At 39.1% G+C, this 26,457-nt stretch overlaps 1 protein-coding gene across 1 annotated transcript; it reads left to right on the plus strand.

The window, feature by feature from the left end:
• On the plus strand, positions 1-26,457 carry LOC131199433 (transmembrane protease serine 7-like). The gene is made up of 15 exons (XM_058185207.1): positions 1-135; positions 1,304-1,371; positions 2,277-2,473; positions 2,578-2,616; positions 5,307-5,523; positions 5,941-6,083; positions 8,228-8,325; positions 9,433-9,545; positions 10,557-10,690; positions 11,484-11,588; positions 20,544-20,663; positions 20,812-20,995; positions 21,456-21,730; positions 22,527-22,663; positions 26,299-26,457. The coding sequence occupies exons 1-15, from the start codon at positions 1-3 to the stop codon at positions 26,455-26,457; spliced, it is 2,124 nt and encodes a 707-aa protein (XP_058041190.1).

Raw genomic sequence — 26,457 nt, forward strand, 5'->3', positions numbered from 1 at the left:
ATGCTTTCAGCTCCAGCTTTCTCTTACTTCTACATTGGTGGAAGTGTGGAAATTCCTAATCTGACTTATACAAATGACCTCATAAATCCCAAATCTCATGCATTTATATTGCAAGCTGAAGCACTACAGAACTATGTAAGTTTGGTTATGGAAAATATAAAAGAATTTTGTTTTGTTTTGCAGTTCATTTAATAGCTTTATTTTTACTGTATTTATCATTTTTAAAAAACTTTTTAAAAGCAAATATTAATATATGTGATAAATCTAAAGCATAAGAATACAAGTCTGTTAGAAATTGAAGGCTATTATTTATGAAACTTTCAGTGTAGTATTAAATATAGACGGAAGACTCCTCCAGACTGCAAATTTTGGGCAAAAAGTGGGCCTACTTTTTGGTTCTACTTTTATTAGTGAGCAAGGATGTCACTTTGATGTGTCTGAAATGGCAACATATTTCTAACTGTTACAAGGCTGGTATTATACAATATAAGCTTTTAAAAAAAAATTCTTACAACATGACACCATTTCCACAACACTCTTTTATATGCTATCATGGAATAATTCTGGTGAAATGGACTGTAATCTATGTAATTTTAGATAGATTTAATATATGTTTTTGTAAGTACTGTTACTGGTTAATGCAGACAATATTCTACAAAGAAACTTCACTCTAACGACAAAACTCTCTGCATATATTATTAAAATAAACCACAATTGTAGCTCCTTCTTTGTATCAAAACTTTTATTCATATTGTAAACGTGTTTGTGGAGTTTTGTATTATGTTTTTATTTTTACAATAAAAATAGACACAAAAAAGACACAAACACACACTCATTTTAATTTCTCCTTCAGTATAATAATACTGTCTTTCTTGCTCTTTCTCCCAATTTCATTTTATTTCTGAGATCAATATACTTTTCTGCCCCTTTGTTAATAGAAAAAGGTTTGAAAGGACAAAGCACTTTCTGTTAGTTTGTATTTCCCAGATGAATTGGTTGTGAGTCTCAATGCTGTTTTGTACATGGATAACATAGAATCCCTTTGAAAGAATCAGTAGCTGAAATTTATACTGATTATTTTATTTAGTCATGTCTACTTGGTAAAGAAACAGCTTTATGTCACCTTATAAAAGATATCACTTTAATAGAAATTTATGTTGAATCATCTATGATTTTGTGTCTAATCGACTAAATTTGGGGATGGGAGACTGGAAATAAACAATAAAACTGATACAATTATGCAGGATTTAATAATTTTCCCCCTTGTTCTTTATATTTAGCTTTCTAATTGTTTAACTGTCAGTTTGCAGAAATATACGGGTCTTCTGCTATAGGCAATTATTACTTGAAATCTGTTATTGCTGCATTCAGGTAAGTCATGCTTAAATTATGTAACTTTATAAATAATATAAATATAATATTTTATAAATAAAATATTGTCGGCCATGTCTGCTTATTTTCTACTCATGTTCTCAGAGAAGTAATCATGTTCAATAGAGTAGATACTATCAGAAAAGGATTTAATTCTGATTAGACTTTGCTAAAATTTATAACTAGTAGGTTATTTTTAAATATACAAACTTTTAAGATTAAGTAAAGGAACTGATACATTGATAAAAATGATAAATATTAAAATAGTGCAAAGAATCCAGACTAAATTATGAAGTTTTGGGGGCACAAGCATTGTTGTACAGATTTGCAGCTCTGAATCTCCTCTCGACATCTCCTTGCTTATTTTACCAAGTATGATTAGCTTAATGGCTGGTTGCTTAGTGACTATTTGAAGTTATGAAGAACCTGCCAATGTACTTACAACCCATTTTAGAATTATGACAATGGCAACACCCTGCAGTCAATTAACTGCAATTTAAGATATTTTTTGCTGGTTTCTGATCTTTGGGGTGGTTTGCGGAAAAGTTTGCCCATGTGAATAGACTTATTTTATGACCACTGCATTCACTGTATGATTGCAGTGTTTGCTTAATGACCACCGCAATAAAAGGTTATAAAATCGGGTTGGTCATATGGGTACCTTGACTTATAATCGTCATGCTATATGATGAAAATTCCATATTCCATTATGGTAATGAGAATTATCTGTATGCTTATATTAACTGTACTTATTATGATTATGTCTGCTTGCTGATATACTCCTCTGTGGGGCCATTTAGCAACCAACTGCAGTCCTCTGACCTCTACCAAAGGGTACAGATGTATGTTAAAATAAAATCTAATTGTATATTCAAAACAAAGTTTATTTTGTTATCTTTTTCCAGTGATGGAAAAAGTGGTGCTCGAGCATATTATTGGAGCACATTTTGGGCCCCCACAAATATTGTTCTTCCTATCAAAAACCTATCCTCAACATATCAGAAGCAAATCTGTCTTAAAAAAATACCTGCAATAGCTAATAACACTGCTGGAACATTTCCATTAGAAGAAGACTTCGATATAATTACTATGGAGCTTTTTGGTAAGGTGATATTTTATATATTTTTTATTTTTAATAAATTGAGAAATGTACAGGCCTGTGTGTATATAATTATTTATGACAGCATTTATCCTTTTGGGTTTCAGAACCTGATTCTATGGCTTATGACACAATGCTGAAATCAGGTAAGAGCTATTCTACGCTGACCCATTGTGCAGCCTTGAGACTTGAAAAAAGAAGAAAAGTAGTTTTTACTCTTGTCTTGAACTGAATTTGAAAGCTAGGGAACTACTTAGTCCAAAAATCATTGCAAAGGATAGGAGCTGCTTAACAATATTTTCATTTGAAAGTGCTTGAATAAGACACATTGTCTGATTTAAGTTTAGTTTAAATGGATAGTACCATCCATCTCCAAACAATCTGGATGGCTCAGTTTAAAATGCAATGTGAAAAACCAGAAACAAAATAAAGAAGAGCAAAAATAAAAGCTAAATCGAAATCAAGAACAAAATTGCAGTTTGCTCTGATAATGAGCTTCATGACACATTTCCTGGATCTTCAAAGATGACACTAATAGAAGGAATCCAGACTAAGTTAATTTTACCAGCTGGGCAAATACACTCTCCCTTCTACTTTAAGGTAGATCACACTAGGAATTAGTCATGCATGCTAACCCTGCTTTTATTATAAGATTACAGTAACTGAATCTTGCAATTCTGAATGTGCTTCCCCCTCTTTCCCTTTACCTTCATGAAAACTATGGAGATTCTTGTCTGTTTATTTGGATTAATCCTAATCTGGACTCAGATTTCTTTTTATTTGACTGAGGATCTTCCTCTTTTTTTCTCAGGATTATTCCTTCTGTCCATAACATCCTGTTTAACATCTACATGAAACTGTTGTGGGAGGTTATCTATTAGTTTCGGATCTTGCATTATCACTATGCAGCAGATATCCAACTGTACATATTGACCACACATTGATTGAATGATGTTTTCAACATATTGTCCATTATCTGAAAGCTGTACAACCTGGATGGTGAAGAACAGACTTAAGCTCCCCTCTGACAAAATCAAGTGGCTCTGAATAAAAGGCGCCTGGGCATGGGAATATTCCATTTTTAAACTTGAATGGGATTGCACATCTCTATTCAAGCATGCAACCTGTGGATCATCTTGGATTCACAGTTCTAGACCAGGTGGCAGCTATACAGTAGTTAAGAGGACCTTTGCACAGTCTCCTCTGGTCCATCAGTTGCACTCTCCATATCTCCATGCACCCCAAAAACCCTTAATGATATAGGACCAGGTTATTTGAGGAGCCACATATTTTACATGATTTCTGCCTATTGTCATTATTGATCCATTTTTAGTTTTGTTAATCAACCAATGGCATCTTTTGAGATTCAAGAAGTGTGTTTTCTATTTCATAGCACCTCCCCTCCCCTAGAAATTTAGTTCCCGATCCTGAAGATATTCCTGGCCTCTTTTCTCCTAAATCTTGCGGTAGGGCCTGTGGTTTGTCTAAATATATATTACCTTTTTTCTTCTTGTTTTAAATCTTTTTAAAGCTTAAGCTTTAAGTATCCTTCTGGAATCATGCAGCTTTGAAATTAATGATAGACAAACATATAGAAATCTATGGCATGCATAGCGAAGATGGGTTTTTGATTGGCTCTTTAAGTATTGGAGAAAGGGAATGTGAGGTTCAGTATTGCTTGCTCATTACTTCAGAACTGTGAAACTTGAACTGTGAAAAATGTTTGATAGCATTTCTGCTCCTTCTGCTGAAAGGAAAACTTGTCTTTTAGTCCAGTTGTTATCTGATGGTGCCTCTGAAAAATGAGGTCAGCAACTGTGGATTGGTTCCCAAAGCCCATCCCGTTATCTTCATATATGCTATCTGAACAAAACAAAGAGAGCAGAGTTCTCTGCTTCAACACTCCCAGCAATGATAAGAACCAGAATCTCCTTCTCACTTGAGAATTGCTGCCATGCCTTGAAGCATGTTGCTAAAAGATTATAGCATGATAGTAGCAAATCTCTTCTGAGCTGTTTTGTTCATCTAGGATTCTGTAATTAATTAGATGATATGTGAGAACAGGTATTGCTTAATACTACCAGCTGCATACATCATGACCTTGATACTTGAATGACTAAAAAAACTAGATTGATTGTTCTAACAAGTTTTACTGATAGGATACAGTTTTGAGTTAATTTAATGAAATTCCATTTATCAGAGGTAGCCTTAGAGAAGTCAATCTTGGTTCTTCATGCATAAAGATGGTAGGAGTGACCTTATCCCATTTTTTAAAGAGCAAAGGATATTAAAATTTAAAGGATCATCTATCAATAACAAATGATTTACTAATGGCAGTAAATTTAAATTTTAAATTAAAAAATTTTAACCACCCAAGCACAGCTACAATAGTTATTGTCCAAAGAATTTACTTCCCAACAAGATTGCTATTTTGAATTTGTAGTACAAAAAAGATTGATTCAAGCAGTTTCCACTTAACTGGATACGTTTCACTTAGAGGCATAATTGGCTGATAAGCTCAGAATGAGTTTGCATTGTCCAGGGTTGTGAAAGATGCTGGATTCCTTCTAGAATTTCAGGTCTCCCAGTCATAAATCAGATATGTGAAAAAAGATCTCTTTTCACAGCCTTTATGTCTCAGTCCCAAAGGGACAACTCAATCCCAAAGGGACAACTTTATAGGATGAAAAAATAGTACTGTCTGATGAGATAGACAAGATTTCCTTTTTAAATGTAAATGCCTGTTCTCTGGGATCTGCAGCATAGGGTTAGGATTAATTTCTCTTTCATTCTTCCTGGTTTTCAACCACTGATTTGTTTTGGTTTTGTCTACCAGCAGCCTTTGACCTTTACGCAAAGCCTGGTAATAATAGGACGTTAACTCTGTGGAATCCCAAGAAATCTTTTTATCAATGGAGGCTACGTGTTCCATCTGAATGTGTTGTGAGATTGGTAGTTGTAACATCATATGATGTGGTTCCTGGGAGTTGTGCAACGCACAGGCTATCTGCATACGATTTTCTTCTTCCATTGCAGAACAAGATCATTACCAGGTAGGGAATACATTAAAGAAGGTTTTTTGAATAGGCACAATGAAAAGACAAATCCTATGCTTGTGTAATGTGCAGATCGGTGATAGAAGGACAGAGAGTCAGACTCTGACAGCGCTAATTAAGGAATTTTGGAGGGCATTCATAGGTAGCAAAAAAAAATTTCCCTAATTTCTAAAATAAGCACTCAACTTGCTGTTACACAAACATACATACAATCTTTGATTTTTTGGTGGAAGAAAATTGATGAATTAATAAGAATTTAGTCAGGTAACTGGAAATTGTAGGAATTGACATTCAATATATATATAGAAGGCTTCTGATTATGATGAACAGCTGTATATCCTATAGGTATATTATTGTACAAAATCTTTTTTTGATTCCAGCAAATATATAAAGAATTCCGAATTTGTATTTTAGGTGGTGTGGAATGTCAGGAGCCTGGAAACCTCCAGTTATACGTTTAACTTCATCCGGTAATGTAATGCTGGTCACTTTTTCACTGGATCGACGACAAAAGAGTAATATATTGAAAGCATATTTCCAGGCTGTTCCTAAAATTGGTATGTAGTTATCAGAACTTCTATTAATTCTCTGATGTTTATAAACTATTATTGATGTTCCATTCAAAATTGTGAACTACTATATGTGAAAATCATTTTTTGCTTGGTTGATTTAGGACATCTTGAATATGACATTTTAGTACATTGCCACTACCCCAGTTGATGAGATATGAAGAGGACTATGATGTCTATAATAGATTGCATGACATTAAACTTTGGTGAAAAGTATGACATATTGAGCGAAATATGCCAAACTGATTGATAATGTCCTTAACATTGGCATAGAATTCAGCACATGGCACAGATACAACTAAGGATTTTAATTTAGTCTACAATTTTTCTATCTTACTAAAAAGAGTTTTATTAAGATTTCAAGGGACTAATACTGTGATGTTTCAGTAGTCAGTATTTATGGGCCTATCTGTTGATGGCCATGACACATAGTAGATTGCAACTTGGAGTGTAATAGGAATAAATTATATAGAACATGCACTAATTAATAAAATTAAATGAATGAAAAAGAAATGTAGATCTGTGCAACAAAAGGAATGTAATGTAATAGAGTTCATGATTATACGTAGGGAACTGTAAGTGTAGGTTTAATTATGAATTAAAGGACATAAAGTGTTTGCCAGAAAATAAAAATTGGTACTCTATATAGGTATTGCAATAGGCATGAAAGCAGGAATCCATAAATGAATAATAGTTGCATGTTACATTCTATTGAATGGTGATAATTGAACAACCAGAGATAAGTTTTGGGAAATATTGGATAACATTTTGAATTAATATGATCCAGGGGAAAAATATTTTAGTAGTTGGTAATATTGGGTGAGAATAAGATGAAAAAAGAACATTAAAAGTCAATGGGATCATTTGAAGACTCAAAAATGAATGGAAAAAATATCTGGTGAGTATCTGCTTTTAAAAAAAAGCTTTATGTGTATCATTTATGTAATTTAATAAAATGCCTATTCATGCATACACAAGGTAAAGGAATGGATATAAATCTAAAATCATGAGTTTATATGAATTAATTGTTTATCATCAAAAACTGAGGAAAAACAGTGAGGGCTACATAGGTTTTGATCGACAGGGTATGTAGAACACACCTTTTTTTGTCAGCATCAAGAGTATATCACAGGACAAAAGGGAACATGAAAGAAAAAGGAAGGAAATGAAGATAATCTGAAATATGGGAATTACAGGAAAAGAGTACAAATCTTTCTGAAAAAAGTATTGCATGATAGATTAATACATAACAAAATGAATGGGAAAATGAATGAAGTGAAAAATGACCTGGAAGGTATCTGGAATAGCATGAAAAGGATTGTATGGCATGATGTCACTGGAATGTCTAGAACTGGGCAGTATGGAAAAAAGATGAAGGAGGATACAATAGTGGATGATAAAGTGAAAGAAGATGTGGATGATAGAAATATATATAAGAAATAACCGCTTTAAAAATGAAAATAATAGAAAAGTGTGTAGGCAAAAAGCAAAAAGGCTAGGACGTTGAGCTTGTCAATCGAAAGGTCGGCAGCTCAGTGGTTCGAATCCCTAGTGCTGCCGTGTAACGGAGTGAGCTCCCGTTACTTGTCCCAGCTTCTGCCAACCTAGCAGTTTCGAAAGCACGTAAAAATGCAAGTAGAAAAAATAGGGACCACCTTGGTGGGAAGGTAACAGAGTTCCGTGCGCCTTTGGCATTGAGTCATGCCGGCCACATGACCATGGAGATGTCTTCGGACAGCGCTGGCTCTTCGGCTTTGAGATGAGCAACGACTAGCACGTATGTGCGAGGGGAACCTTTACCTTTACCTTTAGGCAAAAAGCAAATTGTTTTTATTTAAAAGAGAAAGAAAAAATGTGAAGCAATTTTGATAGTGTAACAAAATAGTGTGATTAAAATAAAATTAATGAAATTTGGTGAAGGGGAGGGTTTGAAACTAAACCTAAGGTGAGGGAATTCTAGAATGAATGTTCTTTTTAACTCTTTTAATTTTTTTTGTCTTACAGCTTCTTATATCTTTTTTCTGCCTTGCATACTATTACAGATAAAAGGAACTGTAATGTTGAAAGATGGATCTCATCTACACACTTGGAGAAATATGAATAAACTGTTGTATTATTTTTTCCTCCCTTAGTTTGTGGTGGCTGGTATGTTTCCTGGAATGGGAGTGTAATTTCACCTTATTATCCTAGTTACTATCCACCAAACATTGACTGCCACTGGGTTATCAGGGTATGTACTGTTATAGTCAGCAAGCCAGCAAGGGCCAGCAAGGGCCATGGGTGGGCACTAAGGAAGTGGAGGCAGGGTATTGGGGGCCAGAGTTATGAGAGAGTACTGTGGATTATCATACAATACAGTGTGTGTGTATGTGAGGGAGGTGTTATGGAGTATGAGATCCCTGGGATCCCTGGGATCTCATACTCTGTAGTAGGCCTCCTTGTGAGATAAAGCAGTGGGAGTGACTTACAGGGGTAACTTCTGATATTTCCTGCTGGCTTCCCCATTGACTTTGCTTGTGGGAATCAGGCAGGGAAGGTTGCATATGGCAATCACATGACTGTTGGGTAATGATGTAAAGGTTGCAATCTTATGGATCAGTTGTAAGTCTTCCTTGTTTGAACAGTTGCTGAACAATTGGTCATAACTCAAGGACTACCTGTAGCTGATTAGAAGGCAAGCCCATATGAGGAAGTAAGAATTGGTTGCTATATTTTGGTATTGCAATAGGCATGAAAGCTCATCCCAAGAAATAAAGACAAAAATAGATGGGTATGCACATCATGCTAATTAAACAATAACCAACCATATTATGGCTTAGTGTTATACAGTATATGAACCATCTCTTTGCATAGACCTATGTTCAGTTTATTGCACTGTGACGCAAATTGCACAGTATCTGACATGGACTGATGCATAGCTCAAATGACTACTACTCTGTGGTATCTGTATTCTTGCTAACCAGCAAGGGAATCTACTTTAAAATGGTAAATGCTTTTTACAACAAATATTGAGAAAGAATCTCGTGAATGATAACTCTGAAACTGTACACTTTCTGGAGGCATGAGTGAATGGATGAATTGAGATTACATAACTATGGGTATGTTACTTGGAACCCTGACACTATGTTGACCCAAAAAAGCATCAGGTTTCAGTCTTTTATCCAGTAACCAGACAGTAAGTGCCACTGATGTCAGTGGGATTCTTAGTAAATTAGCATAGCATTTGTTTCTCTGCAGTATAGAAATGATAGATAATGATAGATAAACCTTATAACAAATGTAGTTTTCAATTTTTTGTTTTTAATATTCTTTTCTTTTTGAAAAAAAAACATCTTAGGCTCCACTCCCTGGATATAGATTGATGTTAAAAATTATTGTAATACAAATTCAGGAACAATCTCCTGGATCCAAGAAATGTGATAAAGATTGGCTGGCAATCGATGGAGTAAGGTGAGCTACAGCCCTATTGCAAAGCCTTCATTTAATACATTGCTTTTATACTCTTCATTAAGCATTTAAAAATAAAACAGAGAAATAATTGACCACATTTCAAATTATCTTATTGTGTGGAACCCATAGAATAATAAAGGAGATAAACAAACCTAAAAACAAAATAAAAGAAGAAAAATTACTTTTCTGAATTAAGTTACATTTACACTTTTATTAATTCTTTGTTGTTAATAAATTGTTAAAATTAAATTAGATTGTTAAATTGTTAAATTGTTAAAATTTTTAAAATTAGAAATTGTTAAATTGTTAAAATTAGAAATTCAGTTGTCTGTTTTACTTAATTAAATAAAATTATCAGGTAGTGGAAGGATGTATTCAGTACCGCAAGAATGTTCTTCCTCCTACTGCACTGAAAAGCTGCTCAATGGGTAACTCTGCATGGAACAAATTGTGTTGCTTAACTAGGAAAAAAAAACTTTGCTGAGCAACTTGTATTCATTTAGTGCTTTTCTTTCTACATATCTCAACATAGATAAGATTTAAAAGATAAAAGATATAAGACAAAAAGATATAAGATAGAACAGGACAGTATAGGAAAAGAAAGATAAAGTAAGGTAGAGTAAAATAAAGATCAGATAAGATACGATACACACTTTGACAGGCATCTAAATGCCAAAATATAGGCCTAATGTGTGTGTGTATGTGTGGGTGTGTTTTCACAGTAATAGGCACACACACACACACACACACTGATGGATAGGCTATTGTTTAGGATAGTCCCAAGACACAAATCCCTTCCATGCCACTATGAAAAGTGGCCAGAAGAATTTGGGCAGTCCCTGTAATGTCAACACAATAGTCCCCACCAAAGCAATACACATTGAGCAAGGTGTGGTATCCTGAACCGGGAGATGTCAAATGGCAAGTCATAATAAATGAAGAGTAAATATAATAATTTAACTTGTTAAAAATGATACATCTTCAATTTTACTTAAAATATATTCCTTTCAGATATTGCAAAGCTATTGCAGAAGAAAACAGAGTCAAGGAATATGGCTATTCCATTTCAATTAGCTTCCATTCTGATGAACTGGTCACACACAGAGGTTTCTATATAGAATTTAGAGCTTTCAGCCATACAGATCGTAAGTGTTACTTGCCTGTGATTAACAAAAGGGTGCAACTTTGTGAAATTGTTTAAAGGCTCCTTAAGTTTAATTTGTGCATTATTATTAACTTATATTAATTAGTATTAGCTTATATTTAATAAGCTTAAAGACTGATTATACAGATCGTCCTTGATTTACAACCATAATTGAGCCCAAAATTTTGGTTGCTAAGTGAGACATTTGTTAAATGAGTTTTGCCCCATGTTATGACCTTTCTTGCCACAGTTGTTAATTGAATCACTGCAGTTGTTAAATTAATACTGTGTTGTTAAGCGAATCTGGCTTCCCCATTGAAAGTTGCAAAAGGCGATCATATGATCCCGGGACACTGCATTCGTTATAAATATCAGTCAGTTGACAATGTGACCATGGGGATGCTGCAATGGTCATAAGTGTGAAAAATGGTCATAAGTCACTTTCTTCAGTGCCGTTGTAACTTTGAATGGTCACTAAATGAACTGTTGTAAATCGAGAACTACCTGTATTGCAACTCATATTATTACTTCTCTTATGAAAACTGGTTCTATGCATTCTGTACTATGCATAAAAGATAAAGAAGAACTTTGAAAAGACGGTGGGAAGCTTCCTTCCATATTCAAAACTTCCTTTCTTATTTGAAAAATGTAGGCCTTTCAAAAGAGGGGAAAATAAAAACATGTCACAGATTGATTAAAAATATATTCTGCACAAGCATCATATGATGATTAGATTGATCTGTAATACAATGTTCTTCACAACTGCAATAGTTTTAAACATTATGTTCTTTTAGCTTGTCCAAGGCAGTTTAAATGTTCTGACCGATCATGCGTTCCTTTAAATAGTAAATGTGATGGGTGGAATGACTGCACAGATGGAAGTGATGAAATGGATTGTGGTAAGTTGTTTATAAGCTAAATTTAACATTTTAAATATTGCTTGGTATTTGCTGGATTAGATAATCATTAGATACCTATGTAAATCTCTAATTAATACAAATAAAAAAATGTTAATCTTTGGTTTTGTCAAATATTGCCCAGTTATGGAGCTCTACCTAGCTACCCTTGATAACAGAAGCTAATTAAAGTTATTTCTGGGCAGCATTTGGATAAAAGATATCAGGAAGTACAGAGGTGTTGGCTAAACTGGAATGTTCAAACAACGAACAAACTCCCTAATAAAGCGATGGGAAAACACTTTCATACTGTTATCAACAAAACAACCTGAAATTCATAAGAGGCCAAACTCAGCTTGGAAACTTTACCATTATCTTTCTTGACAAATGTTAGCAATTGTTTATATAATTGAGCTTTGCTTTGTATAAAATGTTTGAAGAAAAGAAGCAAAATTAGTGCTACATAAAATAAAAATTCTTAACTACATATTTTATGAAGGTGATACCTTTATTAGGCCTCTATGTTTGCATTTTGTCACAATAAAATAATTTCCTTTGTTACTTCTATTATAGAAACGACTCTGATTCTTAACAAATATATATTTTCTTTTATGTACACAGAGAGCGTATGCACAAGACAAATTCTTTGTGTGTCCAATTGCACTTGGCCAATAAAGAATTCTATTCTATTCTATTCTATTCTATTCTATTCTATTCTATTCTATTCTATTCTATTCTATTCTATTCTATTCTATTCTATTCTGATGCTTAAAAGGCTTATCAAATTATACAGAACATCTAGGCACCCTTTTGCTCTGTATGGGCTGATTTCCCCTGATTCTTTTTCCCTACAACATTCAGGGAATTGAATTCCATGATTGGGCAAATCAGACTACCCAACCCTAGCAGAATTCTAAGGATGATTTGAAAGGCCATTATCTTAAGTTATGATAATACAGGTAGTCCTCAACTTACAGCAGTTCATTTCGTGACTGTTCAAAGTTACAACAGGATCTGCAAAAGTGATTTACGACCGTTTTTCATACTTATGACCGTTGCAGCATCCGCATGATCATGTGATCAAAAATTCAGATGCTTGGCAACTGATTCATATTTATAACAGTTGCAGTGTCCTGGGATCACATGATTACCTTCTGCAACCTTCTGAAAAGCCAAGTCAATGGGGAAGCCAGATTCACTTAACAACCGTGTTACTAACTTAACAACTTCGGTGATTCTCTAAACAACTGTGGCAAGAAAAGTCGTAAAATAGGGCAAAACTCACTTAACAAATGCTTCACTTAACAACTGAAATGTGCTCAACTGTGGTCATAAGTTGAGGACTATCTGTAATAAGTTCACACATCACATAAAAGCCAAAAGTGGACCTAATGTTTATTTATTTTATTTACTTATTTATTTTTCGTATTTTTATACCGCCCTATCTCCCTAGGGACTCAGGGCGGTTCACAGCCAGATAAAAATGTACATATAAATACAAATAAAACATCCATTAAAAAACTTATTACAAATGGCCGAATAATTAAAAATGATAATAAAAAAAATAATAAAATCCCCATTAAAACCAATTCAAATTTAAAATTTAGTCCAGTCCTGCGCAAATAAATAGATGTGTCTTAAGCTCGCGGCGAAAGGTTCGAAGGTCGGGAAGTTGGCGAAGTCCTGGGGGAAGCTCGTTCCAGAGGGTGGGGGCCGCCACAGAGAAGGCCCTTCCCCTGGGTGTCGCCAGCCGGCACTGTCTGGCCGACGGCACCCTGACAAGTCCCTCTCTGTGAGAGCGCACGGGTCGGTGAGAGGTATTCGATAGCAGCAGACGGTCCCGTAAGTATCCCGGCCCTATGCCATGGAGCGCTTAATGTTGAACATAACACATAAAATCCCTTCCAAAGAACCATGCTTGGTTGTTTTTTTTAATAATTGCCTTTCTGTTTTATTATGAATTATAAATGCATTAAATCTGAACTCAGGTCATGTCTAATTGTAGATTTACTTTTTTATGCCAATTTTTTCTGGGGTCCAGCATAAACAATATAGATAGCCTTGCCAAATGACACAACTGGGATTGCCAACTCTGTCACTAAGTGACATGGTTGTTTAGCAACATATCACGTAATCACAACTTGTGATTTTACTGATGGCTGTTCCATTGACTCTGCTTGTTGGAAGCTGTCATGAAACATGGAAATGACTATCACTTGATTCCAAGATGATGCAACAGTCATAAATGCGAACTGGTTGCCAAACATTTGAATCTTGATCACTTGATTGTAGGGATGCTGTGATGGTCATAAGTCTGAGGATTGGTCATAAAGCTTCTTTTTTTTGCATCACTCTAACTTTGAATGGTCACTAAAAAGGGCAGTACCTGTAATCAAAACAAACCTAGAATTTGTCTGAATGAGCTATGTTTATTACTCAGCTTCTTCCTACAGTGTCTTTAATCACAAACTTTGATACAACAAATCTCAAATAGCATTATATGAAAATATAAATAATCTATATGAAACCTAACCTATACATATAAATATCCTATATGAAAAAAGTGGACTATCTTCAAAAGATTCACTTAAATCTTCCTGAACATTATTTGTTATCCATTAGAATATGTAGTGGTTATATATGGTGATAATTTCAGAAACATTCAAAACATGACTCACTTTTCTTTAATTTTCTTATACTTGACACAGGTAGTCCTCGACTTACAACAGTTCATCTAATGACCTTTCAAAGTTACAACCATTTTTCATACTTACAACTGACCATGACTCACATTTATGATAGTTGCAATGTCCCGAGTCATGTGATTGGCTTTTAAGACTTTCTGGCAAGCAAAGTCAATGGGGAAGTCAGATTCACTTAACAAATATATTACTAACTCAACAACTGTAGTGATTCACTTAGCAACTGTAGGAAGAAAAGTCATAAAATAAGAAACATTTACTTAACAACTATCTCACTCAGCAACATAAATTTTGGGCTCAATTGTGGTTGTAAGTCATGGACTACCTGTACTTTGCTGCTTTAATCCAGAATGAAAAGTCTGAACTAGGCATGTCCAACCACGGTCCATAGGCCACATGAGGCCTGGGACAACTAGTAAGGATAATAAAAAATGCTATTATTTTTCTTTCTTCTACTACGCATGCGCGGGAATGGCAGCGTCCTGACAGTCATGCAGGTGGTGGGGCGGCGTTTTTCCCAGCCGCGATGCCTTGGATGCAGTTTTTGAGCTATCTGTGCTCACCGCTTTGTAGAACATCTTCCCGGCAGCCGAAGGAGATCTTTTGGGGTCTTCCTAGATCCTCGGCTGCCGGGAACGAGGCTGGTGATGTGGGCGAGCGGTGTCGAGCGGCGGACGGTTGCCGGTGGCCATTTTGGTGGGCGCGGAGTATGGCGCCCGCTGGAAAGGGCCGGATTGCGTTTTTGCGGCCCGGCGGCCTGGCAGCCGCTCAGGATATTGGCGGCCGCTCAGGACACTGGCGGGCGACGTTGGCCAGCGGCGGTATCGCATAGCGGCATTGACATCAGCCGCTTAGATACCTCTGGCGGCATTGATACTATCGGTGGCATTGATACCGTTTTTGCGGCCCGGCAATCGCTCAGGACATTGGCGGCCGCTCAGGACATTGGCGGGCGACGTTGGCCAGCGGCGGTATCGTATAGCGGCATTGACATCAGCCGCTTAGATACCTTTAGCGGCATTGATACCATCGGCGGCAACGGCAGATGGCGGATGGCGCCAGCCATTTTGGAGGGGCGCGGAGTGGCGCTCGTTAGAAATGGACGGGTTGGATCGTGGTTTACTGTGGCCGGCCGCACTTGTCATCAGCGGCTGGAAGTTTGCCGCTCTGTCTTCTAGCGGCACTGTTCAGCGGTATGGTCACCTACGTCTCCATCCATCTGTCGGCAGTTATGGCTGCATTTGTCATCAGTTGCTGGCGGCTAGACTGTCTCCCATATCATTACCAGCGGCACTGATACCAGCGGTGTTGGACACGGGTAGCTTATGCAGGTGGAATTTTGACTTTTAGCTGACTTTTATGTATACCATCATTTGACATCTGCGGCTGAAAACTTTTTTTCCTGCTCCTGGTATTTTTGGCATCAATTTTGGACGGCCCGGACCGGATCATGGGCGACATTGGTGGGCAAAAACTTTTGCTGCACCCATTAGGGGTGGCATTAAATGGCAGAATCCATCAGCCGAATTCCATCTTGACTATTGCCCCCACCGGCCTAAGGCCTTGGTATTGTGACTGACCTGACTTGTCCGTAGGCCGCGATACCATCAAACGGCTAGGGAATTACCTTTTCCCACTGTTATTTATTTTTTGCATGAAATATTCGTCGGCCGACCTTCTCCGACTGCGAGGTTCCCCCGCCTCGCAGGAATGGCCCTCTGTGTTATCGAGGGCCTGCCTTAACGAGGGGTCTTGGGACCCGGAGAGGTGGCATGCGAGGAAGAAGAATCTTTGGGGTTTTGTAGATAGGTTTTTTAATAAGGGTTTTTTAAAGGGGGGGACGGAAGCGACGGGGTGGAACCCGTCGGGGAGGGTAAGTCCAGTCCCGGGAGTTGTCCATGGCGTTTTATCCGGTCCGAGGGAGGGGGGTGAGGGATTCGTACCAGGCGTAGATGTTGGTTCCATCTGTACGGTAAGTGGGAGGGGCAGATATGGCGGAAGCAAGGGGCCGTATCATTTTTCGGGAGCACGGACTCGCTGTTTAAAAGCGATAATGTGCTCCGGTCCCTCAGTTCTTACCCGTTCCCCGGAAGGTCAAGATCCTCAGAGCCCGGGCATGCGGCTGATGTTGTGCAATGCCCGGTCCGTGGTTAACAAGGCCCCCCTGATTTGTGATCATATTCGGGGGGAGTCCGCGGACTTCATGGGCATTACGGAGACCTGGCTGGGCGCAGAAGGGGGTGTGCCCCTGGTTGAACTGTGCCCGCCGGGTTTCCGAGCATTTCATCAGCCGAGGGCCCAGGGTAGGGGTGGCGGGGTGGCGGTTGTGATGAGAGAGAGTCTTGAGCCGAGAGAGTCCACTGTGCCTCAGATAGTCGGTTGTGAATCCTTTCTTGTGAAGTGGGGCCATAAGAATCAGATGGGTCTGTTGATCGCATACCTGGCTCCTTGCTACGTGACTACAGCCCTGCCTGAGCTGCTTGAGGTGCTTGCCGGGGTGGCGATTGAGATCCCCAGACTTTTGGTCATGGGGGACTTCAATCTGCCATCGGCCGGCTTGTCATCGATGGTGGTTCAGGAGTTCAGGCTTCCATGACGGCCTTGGACCTGATCCAAGTAACTGATGGACCTACACACACGGGGCGGTCCACACTGGACTTGATTTATATCTCTGGACAGTGGTTTAATGATCTGGTATTAGGGGATTTAGTGACAACACCGGTGTCATGGACAGATCATTTTCTCCTCTGCCTAGACTTTCAGACCGCCGCTCACCACCGCAGGGAGACGGAACCAATGCGTTGGTTCCGTCCCAGGCGCCTGATGGACCCCGAGAGGTTCCTGACGGAGCTTGGGCCATTTCCTGATGATCTTGCCCACGGCACGACTGAAAAACTAGTTGCGGCCTGGGAACAGGCTGCGGCTGGGGCTTTGGACCGTGTCGTGCCTTTGCGGCCTCTGACCCGGCGTAGATCTCAATTGGCTCCTTGGTTCTCTGAGGAGCTGAGAGAGATGAAACGCCGGAGAAGACGCCTAGAGAGTACCTGGAGGTCCAGCCGTTCCGAGGCTGATCGGACACTAGTTAGGTCTTTTTCGAAGGCCTACCTAGTGGCAATGAGGGTTGCGAAACGTTCCTATGTTTCCACCCTCATTGCGTCGGCAGATAACCGCCCGGCTGCCCTGTTTCGGGTGACCCGTTCCCTTTTACACCAGGGGGGACGGGATGACCCCTTGCAGGGACGTGCTGAGGAGTTTAGTGGTTATCTATACGATAAAATCGCTCAGCTTCGGGATAGTTTGGACCAAGATTGTGATGATCCGGATGGGATGACTGAGACACGTCTTGTTGATGTTGTTTGGGATGAGTTTGATTCTGTGGCTCCGAGGGCGTGGACAGGCTGCTGGGAGGTTACATGCCACTACATGTTTACTGGACCCGTGTCCCTCCTGGCTGGTGCTGGCCACTCAGGAGGTGACACGAGGCTGGCTCCGGGGAATTATAAATGCTTCTTTGTTGGAAGGGGTTTTCCCCGCTGCCTTGAAAGAGGCGGTGGTGAGACCCCTCCTCAAGAAGCCTTCCCTGGACCCAGCTATTTTGGGTAACTACCGTCCAGTGTCCAACCTTCGCTTTGTGGCGAAGGTTGTAGAGAGTGTGGTGGCATGGCAGCTTCCCCAGTACCTGGATGAAGCCGTCTATCTAGACCCGTTCCAGTCCGGCTACTGGTCCGGGTACAGCACGGAGACAGCTTTGGTCGCGTTGGTGGATGACCTCTGGAGGGCCAGGGATAGGGGTTGTTCCTCTGCCCTGGTCCTGTTGGATCTTTCATCGGCTTTTGATACCATCGACCATGGTATCCTGCTGCGCCGGTTGGAGAGTTTGGGAGTGGGAGGCACCGTTTATCGGTGGTTCTCCTCCTATCTCTCCGACCGGTCGCAGACGGTGTTGACAGGGGGGCAGAGATCGACTGCGAGGCGCCTTACTTGTGGGGTGCCTTAGGGGTCGATTCTCTCGCCTCTCCTGTTCAACATCTACATGAAGCCGTTGTGTGAGGTCATCAGTGGCTTCGGGGTGAGTTATCAGCTGTACTTTTCCACCCCGGGCCACCCCAACGAAGCTGTTGAACTGCTGTCTCGTTGCCTGGAGGCCGTACGGGTCTGGATGGGGAGAAACAGACTCAGACTCAATCCATCCAAGACGGAGTGGCTGTGGATGCCAGCACCCTGGTACAGTCTGTTGGCGAGTCACTGGCCCCAACAGAGAGGGTACGTAACTTGGGCGTTCTCCTGGATGGACGGCTGTCGTTTGAAGATCATTTGGCGGCCGTCTCCAGGAGAGCCTTCTACCAGGTCCGCCTGGTCCGCCAGTTGCGTCCCTTTCTGGACCGGGATGCCTTATGCACGGTCACTCATGCTCTCGTCACTTCCCGCCTGGATTATTGCAATGCTCTCTACATGGGGCTACCCCTGAAGTGCACTCGGAGACTCCAGTTAGTCCAGAATGCAGCTGTGCGGGTGATCAAGGGAGCTCCTCGTTGCTCCCGGGTAACACCGCTCCTGCGCAGTCTGCACTGGCTACCTGTGGTCTTTCGGGTGCGCTTCAAGGTTTTGGTTACCACCTTCAAAGCGCTCCATGGCTTAGGGCCCGGGTACTTATGGGACCACCTGCTGTTACCTTATGCTTCCCATCGACCCGTACGCTCTCACAGAGAGGGTCTCCTAAGGTGCCGTCCGCCAAGCAATGCCAGCTGGCAGCCCCCAGGGGGAGGGCCTTCTCTGTTGGAGCACCTACGCTCTGGAACGACCTTCCCCCCGGTTTGCGCCAAATATCTGACCTTCGGACCTTTCGCCGGGAATTAAAAACTCACTTATTTATTCAAGCGGGACTGGACTGACTGATTTTTTAAATTCCAAATTTTAAAGTTTTAATCCTTTGTAATTTTATATGGGGTATTTTAGGTTAGGTCAATCTGACGGTTTTAATTCGGCCACTATTGAATAGGTATTTTAATTTGATATTTTAACTTTGTATACTTGCTGTTTTTATTTTTGGCTGTATACCGCCCTGAGTCCTTCGGGAGAAGGGCGGTATAAAAATTTAAATAAATAAATAAATAAATAAATAAATAAATTATCATGTAAATTATATATATATATATATATATCACATATTATAAATATTTAATATTTTAATATTAAAATGTTAAATAAAAGTTTCTTATTTATATACATGAACTGTATTATATATTTTATATGCAACCCAAGATCATTCCTCCTCACAAAATGTGGCCAGGAAAGCCAAAAGGTTAGAAACTGTGTTCTAAATTTTATGAAGGCTACAGGGCAGACCAAAACACGTTTTATTTATTTATTTAAATTTATTAGCTGCTCAACTCCAATGGACATTAGGTAATGGAGGATGGCCATGCCTCCATTGTTACAGAAGGTAGTCCTCTGCTAACAGGTCACTTGGATAGTGAAATGGGCAGTGTCTGAATTTGATAAATAAATAAAATATAAGTGCTTGTGAGCATCATGTGCATGCAGTCTGTTATTAACAGCAGCTGCCTGCAATTACTGCAGGTTCTAGTCCCACCAGGCCCAAGGTTGACTCAGCCTTCCATCCTTTATAAGGTAGGTAAAATGAGGACCCAGATTGTTGGGGGGGCAATAAGTTGACTTTGTATATAAAATATACAAATAGAATGAAGACTATTGCTAATATAGTGTAAGCCGCCCTGAGTCTTCGGAGAAGAGCGGGATATAAATGTAAAAAAAAAAAAAAAAAGCAATACACTGATAGAATTGGATTTTTACCAATGCCCACAGTAGTAAGTTTCAATTTAGTTTGCTACCAGTTTGCTTGTGCCCGTGCATGCGCTCACATGACGCTTCTGCACATGCACTCATACGATGCTTCTGCGCATGTGCAGAAGCATCTGGGCAGGTGGGCGGAGCCTCCCCTGCTGCCGCTACCGGTTTGCCCGATATGGGGCGAACTGGTAGCAACCCACGACTGAATGCTCATCTTCACATGTACCTAGGATATATAAAAAAAGTGCTTACCCAACCAGAATGATACCATTATATTGTCATTTTGTAAAACTCTAAATATGTAACCTATCTGAGAAACTATAAGTTTGGGCCAATGCTAAATGTACCATTTTAATCCCCCGGAAGAAATGTAGAGCAGAAATCTAAACTGCAAACAAACAAACAATACTGACCATTTTTTTCACCTGTCATTTCATCTTTTCAGCATATAAAAGATGTCTACCTCATTCATATAAGTGTCTAAATGGAAAATGTCCAAAAAAATTAAATCCAGAATGTGATGGTATAAAAGACTGTGAAGATGGATTTGATGAAATGAATTGTGGTATGTAATTAATGTGTGAATACCTGAAAGGAGCTGTAATCATGATAGGGGAGTTCTACATTCTTTTGAGGGAATGCAAATCAAAGTCTGTATGTGCTCAGGATTGTATTGTACAATTCATAGAAAGTAATCAGCACCTCTCTTTTAGCATGTGGAAGGAGTCAGATAACAAACTTCAGAATTGTTGGTGGTGAAGAATCAAGGCCTGGAAAGTGGCCTTGGCAAGCAAGTTTGCAACTGGGAACATCTGGTCATATATGTGGCGCCTCTGTAATTTCAAATCGGTGGTTGGTATCAGCTGCACATTGCTTTCAGGACTCTGAGTCTATAAGGTATGCATTATGGATGCAAAGCATATATTACTGACAATAGACATCCAGACTCTTGTAGTATGTTTGTTTAAATAACGTTTAGCTCACAGGCATCAAATTCATATCTGCCTATTCTCCGTCTTGCTCTTTATTTTAAACAAAAATTAAAAGGAAGCTGACATGTGGCAGCTCATAACAATAATAAAACCACAAACAATAAAAATAAGAAAAATGAGAAAACCCAGAGGCCTAACCCATCATCTCCATCTATTCATCTATACAATTCCCAGGTTCCAACCTTACCATCCCAGAGCCTAATGGCAGCCTTAACAGCTTCCTGGAAGACTAAAAGGGTGAAGGCTTGCTAGATCCCAGGAGAAAGGTGTTCCACAGGGCAGGGCTTGCTACAAAACAAAGGCATGTTTCCTAAATCCCCTTGATAACAACATTTACTTGGAGAATTGCAATCTTTGTTTTTCAGATACTCCATAGCATCAGACTGGACAGCATATATGGGTATAAAAAGCATAAACAAATACAGCAATAATCAAGCAGTAATGAGATCAATCAAAAGGATAATAGTCCATCCAAATTATGACCAATACATCTCAGATTATGACATTGCACTCTTGGAAATGGAGGCACCGGTATTTTTCACTGAGCTGGTACAGCCCGTATGTTTACTGAGCAGTCCTAGAGTATTTATTTATGGAACTGTCTGCTATGTAACTGGCTGGGGAGCTGTAAAAGAAAATAGTATGTTCATTTCAAATTGCAAGTATCCCTAATCTATTGTACCTTTTTGTGAATCATAACTGTCAGCTGCTGTGGAAATCTATTTCAGCTATAATCTTATGCATCTAATTAAATTAAATAGAATTAAGGAAAATCAGTTGCAATTCTGAAAACATATCCTTAGTTGATGGAGATGTTTAATTTCATAAAGTTCTTAGCATTACATTACTTATTCCAGTTGGAAGACATATCTTTCAGTTTGAAGACACACACAATTTTATTTATATTTCATTTATTTAATGTACCAATTGCTATGTAAATTACTATAAAGGAATGCAACGTATGAGCTAGTAAAATTTCAAAGATATAGGCCAGATCTTGACAGGTTCATTGCAATTTATGTTTCAAAAATATGCTTCAATTAAACAAACTGTAATATCATTCCAGGGGAGTGAAGAAAAACCATCAACCATTTTTAAATATATTCTAGATCACAATAATCAGTATCAGTGATCTATTATCGATTTCCACCTCCCTTTAAAAAAAAAATTAGTACAAGTGGCAATCTAACTTTCAACTGGCAGTTCCAACTTTTTATGTTTCAGAGGAACATCAAAAATGGTGGATGTTCCCTTACCTTTTGGAATGCTCCATTTTGGGGCTTAGTACTTTAGAAACACATTGGATAGGCCTTGGATGCTTCTACTCTCTTTCAACAGAGAGATTTAATCCCTAATTAATTTATACTAGCTATCACTTGCAAATGTGAGGATGATATAGCAAATACTATACTTACACAATGTTTCTATCAATTTAGGTCAGCTTACAAAAACATTACAAGAAGCCAAAGTGAAAATCATTAACCAAAGTGTTTGCAACAAACTTTATGATTATCTAATTACATCTCAAATGCTATGTGCTGGGAATCTGAATGGTGGTACCGATGCATGTCAGGTAAAGCCAAAAAACAAAACTGTGAAAAGAAAACATGATTTATAGGACTGCCTTTTAAATTCAAAGAATACTTTTCATATATCTGTTTTGTAAGGAAAGGAAGACAACATAAGTCCTCTGACTTGTCTGTTAGTAGTATTTGCCTAAAAGAGTTGTATTAGTAGCAATTAGAATATGATGAATAAGCTCAGCAATATCATGTTAGTTAAATATAAATAATGTTTTCCAAATTTCACAAAATTGGAAAAAATGCATAGACAGCTCCCATCTAAATATAAAATATTGGTCATTATAGAAATAAATGAAATATTATACACTAGAAAGTAAGACACTTTTGCAATTTCAGCCTGTGTGAAATAAAATAGAGTAAGTCATCTGGATCAGCGATCACCAACTGGTGGTCCGTGGACCACTGGTGGTCCGTGAGAAAATTTTGGTGGTCCACAGAAAAATTATTTGCATTTTTTTATATTGTACTAAATCAGGGGTCCTCAAACTACGGCCCCTGAGATGGATACGTGCAATTAACGTTTGTTTTGCTGCAGAGAGTCTCCCCCTTTGGGGTTTTTTTATGTGGTCAGTGGGAGGTGGGGGAGAAAATCTGACTTGGGGTCTGCTTTAGCTTCCTGGTGCTAGACTTTGGGTAAAGGCTGGAGGGAAGTGCCACTGGTGGCAAAGAGCCGGAGGGCCCAGTGGGACTGCATCATGGCCTGGAATTGGCTGACCATCTCAGCCCACTGAGCCTCCAGGTGCCGGTACCTGGCCTTGCACTCCTGCAGGTCTTCCCTCTGCTTGGAAAGCCTATGCTCCTCACTGAGGTGCTTCTGCTGAGCCTAATTCTTGGTCAGATCCAATTTGAACTGAGCTATTTTGCCAACTCTTTCTCATAGTGGCTGCTTAGCTCCAACAACTGCTTCCTGTTGGGGCCCTAAGGAGCTCAGACAGGCAGATGGGGAGGGGCTGGTAGGAGAGGAGCGAGTAAAGATGGGCAAGGCACCCCTTGACATGAGTGACATTGAGTTGGCCACGCCCACCCAGTCACATGCCCACCTAGCCATGCCCACCCAGCCGGTCATTAGGCAGATCATATTAGTGGTCCGCAGATTTAAAATTATGAATCTAGTGGTCCCTGAGGTCCAAAAGGTTGGTGACCACTGATCTGGATCAATAGTTTTCTTGTGTATCAAAAAGATTGATTACATTTGAAATGTCGGGTAAATTCTGAGCACCTTTTGAGATCAGCTGAACTGCATGTGGAAAACAACAACAACAAAAGTTGTGAAAATCCAGAAATGAAAGTAGATGAGAAACTGCTGTAAGACCTATTGTGCTGCAATAGGCAATAACAGACCAGCATTAATACAACAGTATTTATTGATTCAACTGGAACTAACTAACTGAACAACAGGCAAATCCCTGTAATTTATACTCTGGGCCCACAGGGCCTCAACCAATCAAAATCAATCATTAACCAATCCATTACCCTCCACCTAGAAACAAACAACCTACTCTCCAATAAACAATTCGATTTCAGAAAAAAATTATCCTGTAATCTGCAGCTTCTTCACTGCAAAAACATATGGACTACAAATCTTGATCAGGGCAAAGCAATAGATGCAATTTACATAGACTTCTGTAAAGCGTTTGACTCAGTGGTACACGACAAACTTCTTCTAAAACTAAAATCCTATGGCATCTCTGGACCCCTCCATAATTGGATAACTGCATTCCTGTCAAACAGGCAACAAGTGGTCAAAATAGGCAGTGCCCTATAATCCTGCTCCTGTTAATAGCGGTGTCCCCCAAGGCAGCGTTCTAGGACCAACACTCTTCATATTATACATAAACAACCTCTGTGACCATATTATAAGTGACTGTGTTCTCATTGCCGATGATATTAAACTATGTAACACTACCAACAATGCTGCTACCCTTCAAAAAGACCTTGACTTTGTGTCGGAATGGTCAAAAATTTGGCAACTCAAAATCTCAATTAACAAATGCTCTGTCTTACACATTGGAAAAAAGAATCAGAACACTAAATACAAGCTCAATGGACATGACCTTGTAGATGACCCTCACTCTGTCAAAGACCTTGGAGTTATCATATCAAATGATATAAGTGCCAAAGCCCACTGCAACTACATCGCCAAAAAGGCATTAAGAGTTGTAAACCTAATCTTGCGTAGCTTCTTCTCCAGAAAGATTACACTACTAACCAGAGCTTATAAAACATTTGCTAGACCAATTCTCGAATACAGCTCATCTGTCTGGAACCCACACTGCATTTCGGACATTAATACAATTGAGCATGTCCAGATATATTTTACAAGAAGAGTCTTCCACTCCTCTGATCGCAACAAAATACCTTATGCCACCAGACTTGAAATTCTGGATTTAGAAAATCTAGAACTACGCTGCCTTCGGCATGACCTGAGCATAACTCATAAAATCATCTGCTACAATGTCCTTCCTGTCAAAGACTACTTCAGTTTCAACCACAATACACGAGCACACAATAGATTTAAGCTTAATGTGAACAGCTCCAATCTTGATTGTAGAAAATATGACTTCAGTAACAGAGTTGTTAATGCCTGGAATGCACTACCAGACTCTCTGGTCTTATCCCAAAATCCCCAAAACATTAACCTAAGACTGTCCACTGTTGACCTTACCCCATTCCTAAGGAGTCTGTAAGGAGTATGCATAAGAACACCAGCGTGCCTACAGTTCCTGTCCTAATGTTCCCTTTGGTTGTATTCATTTTGTATGGTTATTTCACGGTTATATATTGTTGTGTTTGACAAAATAAATAAATAAATAAAATAAAAAATAAATAAAATATGTGAAAAAGCCTAGCACTCACACATTAATGCTCTATGTTTCCCTCCAAAATAGTTGAAGTTAACAGTTAGGGTCATCCAAAGGTTAGTTTCACTTTAGCTAGGGTCATCCAAAAGTTAGTTTCACTTTAGCAGGGCTTAGCACAACTATATATATTCAATAGATAACAAGACCTGTGTTTATTAATTTTGACTGAGAGGTGAAAAGTGAAAAGAGATGGTCTTCATAGATCTGAAAAACAATTGTACCAAGAATGAACAAGAGATTTATTTGTTTGTTTCTGTTGTTTCAAAAGCCAGTAGTGGCTTTTATTTTCATCCAGATCTAATGACTAAAAATAGAAAATAAAAGGAATTTTAAGCCAAATTTTAGAAACACTGCAAATTTGTAATGTATACAGCAGTTTAGTATAACAAACTGCCTGTGGAACAAGCTGTTCTTTGCTAGACTTATCTGTCAGAATCAGTGGCGGGTTTCAAAACCCATTGCTACCGGTTTGTTCGTGGGCGTGGGCGTGTGTGACACTTCTGCGCATGCACAGAAGCAACTGGGCAGATGGGCGGAGCCTCCCACCACTGCTACCAGTTCGCCCAATCCAGGGCAAACCAGTGGCAACCCACCACTGGTCAGAATGCTGTAGGGTATCTTTCATACTTCGGGAAGTTGGATGAGGTAATCCAGTAGAATTTCCCATTCTGTTAGTCAATAATACAAAATGAAATGTCACTATGTCTAGAATGTAATGAAACTATTTTTTTTTCTAATAGCAAGACTTCTGCCTTTCTTTTTAGGGTGATTCTGGAGGACCATTAGCCTGTTTAGGAAAAGGAAACAGATGGTACCTTACAGGCATTGTCAGCTGGGGTGAAGGATGTGCTCGAAGGAACCGCCCTGGAGTTTATACTAAGGTCACAGCATTTTATGAATGGATCCATCAATACATAAACTAA

The sequence above is a fragment of the Ahaetulla prasina genome, chromosome 5 (assembly GCF_028640845.1).
Source record: "Ahaetulla prasina isolate Xishuangbanna chromosome 5, ASM2864084v1, whole genome shotgun sequence".
In the NCBI taxonomy this organism is placed as follows: domain Eukaryota; kingdom Metazoa; phylum Chordata; class Lepidosauria; order Squamata; family Colubridae; genus Ahaetulla; species Ahaetulla prasina.